The 4735-nt window shown below is 35.3% G+C and overlaps 1 protein-coding gene across 1 annotated transcript; it reads right to left on the minus strand.

The window, feature by feature from the left end:
* Positions 1–1142: 1142 nt before the first annotated feature.
* Positions 1143–4126, minus strand: LOC145673870 (uncharacterized). Its single transcript, XM_081743647.1, has one exon. It carries the CDS (start codon positions 2885–2887, stop codon positions 1325–1327), a length of 1563 nt encoding a protein of 520 aa, XP_081599773.1. The 5' UTR covers positions 2888–4126; the 3' UTR covers positions 1143–1324.
* Between the last annotated feature and the right edge of the window lie 609 nt (positions 4127–4735).

Raw genomic sequence — 4735 nt, forward strand, 5'->3', positions numbered from 1 at the left:
TTATTTTTTTAAATAATAATCTATTATGTTAGTAAAAAAAAGATACCTGCAAAGATGGTAATCTTCTTTATAGAATTCAATATATCAGTTTGCAATTCCAGAGCAACTAGCTCTTTTATCATTATTTCTCAAATTTCCTTTTACATCTATTATTTTTTTTAAATCCACCTTCAATGATAAGAAATTTGTCTGTGACAAAGACAAGGCTACTTTTCATATCAAAACCGTAATAACTAACTAAATGGACTAGGTGTTCGCTACTGTTCGAGAGTTGAGTTATTGTATTTGATAATAATCAAGCAATTTGTACCAGGATTTGTTTCACGATTTGCTTTAGCACTGTCCATGTGACCTAGTATTCAAATAGGTCAGCTTAGTTAATTTAACTACCATTATCATGAAGTATGTTTCCTACAAGGAATATTTATATTAAATAATATAGTTATGACAGATTTTGCAACCCCTCGAAAATTGCAGCCCCGTACACATGCACGTTTTGCATATATGGTAAAGCCAGTCCTGCTCATAGATGTAGCAGTACCATTGACTCATAACATACTTACAACAACGAGTACAAAAATAAGCAAATATAAAGGCCTGGCTGACGAAATCAAAAAATTATGGAAATGTTAGAAAGTTACACTAAGACCAATCACTATCTCAACTACAGCAATTACTCCTAAAAAAATACTGTGACATAACTTGAACAGATAAACGCAAAACATCTCCTAACAAACCTACAAAAATCAGTAATACTTGACACCTGTCATACGGTCATAAAGTTCATTGGGGAAGAAGAACTCTTAAAATAATCTGCACTTGTCAGAGATGGATATCAGATTACTAAGCGTAAACAGCTTTAAATCGAGGCACAGCAATAATAATAATAATAATAATATAAAATACAATTAAAAACACAAGATTAAAACTAATTGAATTCGTCACTTACCTTGTATTAGTTTTTTTCTTTTCTTTTTTTTTTTTGAAGTAATTTGCCACTTACTTAATCTATTACCGAAATACCGAATAAGAGACACAGTCAGTTTTACGGGTAATGGAACTAAAACTTACCACATGTTAAGGCAGTATCATTACACTCGAACACAATTATTACTTTCTATTATTTATTGATGCATCTAATAATATTTAGCAGTAACATTTGTTTTTTTTTTTTAAATTATGAGAAATTTACTCTTAGGATTTTTCATAATTAACACAATTTTCAATAGTTTATCATGTTTGTTTGTAGCTACTTAATTCGAATATTTTCATTTATTTTGCAGTTTATCTAATATTGCTTTCTGTTATAAGTGTTAGAAAAAAACTAACTCTTAATTAAGTTCTCAATTGTAAACATTTTCGATTTGTTATTTCTTAACGGGTGTTCGGACATGTCGCAAGTATATTCGGTTATCAAGGACACTTGAAAGGCGTCATTTAATGATGCATTTGGTAAAGTTTTAACATCATCGGGAACTTCAGAATTTTCACTGGACGCAACGCATTTCATTAACTTAACTTTTGGTATTGACGTTCTAGAATATTCCACTTCCTTCCTGTCAATAGGCTGGGTAAGTTGTTTCTCTTCAAAGATCAAACTATTGGGCATAAGTTTTTCATCTCGTTTGGCTTTGATTTTGATTTGTTGCACACCAGAGGAATGTGCTTCATTGCCTGAGTCAGGTTTTCTAACACTGTTTTGTAAGGAAAGTCTAGAAGGATCATAATTACAGTTACTGGTTACTCCACCTGGCACATTCGATTCTTGCAATACTGAGGATAAAACGTTTTTCAGACTAGTAAGTTTAGTTCTATCCAATTCAGTAGTTATGTTAAGACTGTCCATGGTTTGTGCTGACATCACTGAAGATAATACATTAATTAGCACATCGTTGTTCACGTCTAACGACCCAAAACTATTATTTAATTGGGGACCGAACGGATAATAATTCCGAAAGTCACGTGCATTTGACTGAACATTACACAATAAATCGTGTAGTCCCATATTCCTTACCACATCAAGTGTACTTTGATGAAAACCAGCATATCCATCGTTAAGATGTTCTAGAGACACAATACTGTCAGCTCGGCTAGAATGAATATTATCAAAATTTGTGGACTTAGCATGATGGATATTGCAGCTAAGGCCGCGCTCAGGTACTCCTTTGAATGGCATTCTAACGTCATCGTAACTGAAACCAGAGTCAGAGTTGATGTTTTGATGAATTGAATCGTTAGTGTTCTTTTGTGTGAAGTTTGAAAATAGTGATTTTGTTTTCGTTTTCGTCTGTAAACATTCTCCCCCACTATATTTGGTCACACGTTCGCAATCTTTCTTTGTAGCTTGTTTCCCTTGATTAGCACATTTTGCTCTTCGTTTTCGTCTACGATAATTGCCGTTCTCGAACATGTCGAAGCACCTAGAATCTAAGGTCCAATAACTGCCCTTCCCAGGCCTACCTTTTTCTCTGGGAACTTTGATAAAACAATCATTCAGGCTAAGATTATGCCGAATTGAATTCTGCCAACCTTGCTTATTTTCCCGATAAAATGGGAAATGGTTCATTATGAATTTGTAAATGTCACTCAGGGTCATCTTGCGATCGGGAGAGGAGCTAATAGCCATTGTAATTAATGCGATATAAGAGTATGGTGGTTTTTGTGGTGGAATTTCAGCCAATCGCACGTGCTGAAAAGTGTGAGGATTCGTGAAAGGTAAAGCATTTCCCATGAGTTGGTTACAATCAGTCCAAACGTTTGGGGAAATTGAAGACGTTGGAATTTTTCGCATGTAAAAGGGAGATGTAGCAAAGGAGGAAACACCATAACCTGCTTTCCCTGGGAATGAATTGTCAATTGCGAAAAGCCGTGGAACGCTTGGAAGCATCTTACATCGAAACACTCAACTTCTCAGAATAAAATAAAAGCAAGCATCACAAAATCAAAATGATTTCTAGTAAGCCTTACGATTTATACTTTCTTAGTAAAAACCTGAAACGTATCTTCGCAATGAACCACTAACTTTATGAATCGATAAAACAATGACAATATGTTTTAAAATATATATCTTCACTATGAACTTAATAACAATCTCAACACTTCTGCCTATATCACTTCACACTGCAGTCACAACAAAACACTCAAATAGATGCACGTGCTCAACTCACGTAATTTTCAGTAAAACACAAAGTTGTATCAGCTGAATTTATTGAAAGTTTGAGTATCACTTATGGTTCATCAAGCTCTTATCCTGCAGACATAATAAACACTATTTTTGTCATGTATAAGTTGCATTTTCCAGTTTCAGGTTTTATTCTAATTCGTGCACAAAAACTAATCTAATTCGAATGCGCTGGAGATTGGCTTTAAAATGTAGCTAATGAATTGATAACCCAGAGCTTAGCAGTATTTCAATTGGAGAGTTTATGGAAAAGCGCGCACAATTATAAGTCAAAAGTTAGTATTCACAAATTTGTAAGGCATACTTGACTCGCAGCAAGCCGTGATGATGTGAATGTCAAAGCTTCAAGTAAGCACTTTATCCCAAATAACACTTAACGCACACAAGATTAAAATCGTCTTAAGTTCTGCAGTTCTTCAAGTAAATAAAAGTTACAACATTTTAATGTCACTTGACTCTTCGTGTAAACCGTTATGTAGAAATTCTAAGTTAAAATTTTCTGCGATGAGCACAGGAGTCTGAAAAAGTACGAAAGGACCACCAAGTAAAATGTACATGTGGAGTTTCTTATATAAATATGGATGTTGCATCACATAATCTTTTAACAACTTCGCACAAAAAAAAAAAAGAACAAAATGTCACTGTGTTTCTTCGTTTCCAATGAAAGAGAGAATGTGAAGAAAATAGTCCACTGGATGGTTTTCAGGTTTTTAGTCTATAATGTCCTGCAACACGTCATAGAAAAGTGAAACGACCCGAAGCGAACCACGCTGTAAAAAGGATGCTTAGCTGGAGCTGCGACGTGTCATGTGGGGAATAGAAGATCTGGCAAAGTTTGTTGAATTTTCTACAGCTTTGTTGTTGTTTTCAGTTAGCCTTACAGGGGGAGGGGAGGGCGGGACAGAGTTAAGATGAGCTATGAAACAGAGGCTGGATGGAAGATAACTCTTGGTAAACGGAGAAACAGGGGAGAGAGAGTGTTAGATTCACTAGGAAGCGTGCTTAAAAGAAATATCAGTTACCGAAAGCCCACACAAACTGTATATAAACACACATTTACTTATTCTTAAACATGTGGCCCCACTGTTTCCAGCTGTACACTTACAAAATTCCCAAGTTATTGAAAAAAAGACATACTACTATATTTCATTTTAGGTTAATATTAGCAGAGCAGGATTCAAGTAATGTGATTATATTAACCTGTCAATTGTTCGAACTGTTACTCCGAATTTATATATGCACATACAAACTTGATCTTCAGAAGGAAAATAATTGAAGCTATTTCGGTAAGAGAGACCAGAGATGAAGTGGTCACTGACTCACTGACTCACTGATCCACCACCCACCGTTATACATGAACCACTGGATCCACGACCGATCGTGACCCACTCTGACCCACCACCCACCATGAACCACTATGTCCCATTGTCACCCATTTTGACTCACTAAAACCCATTTTCTATAACTCTGACCCATGAATCGCATCCTCTTCCCCCATGACTAACCAGGAGGCTGTGTAATCAAACAATACTGTGAAATTATCACTAATCGGAG

The sequence above is a fragment of the Thermobia domestica genome, chromosome 17 (assembly GCF_964235325.1).
Source record: "Thermobia domestica chromosome 17, izTheDome1.hap1.1, whole genome shotgun sequence".
In the NCBI taxonomy this organism is placed as follows: Eukaryota; Metazoa; Arthropoda; class Insecta; order Zygentoma; family Lepismatidae; genus Thermobia; species Thermobia domestica.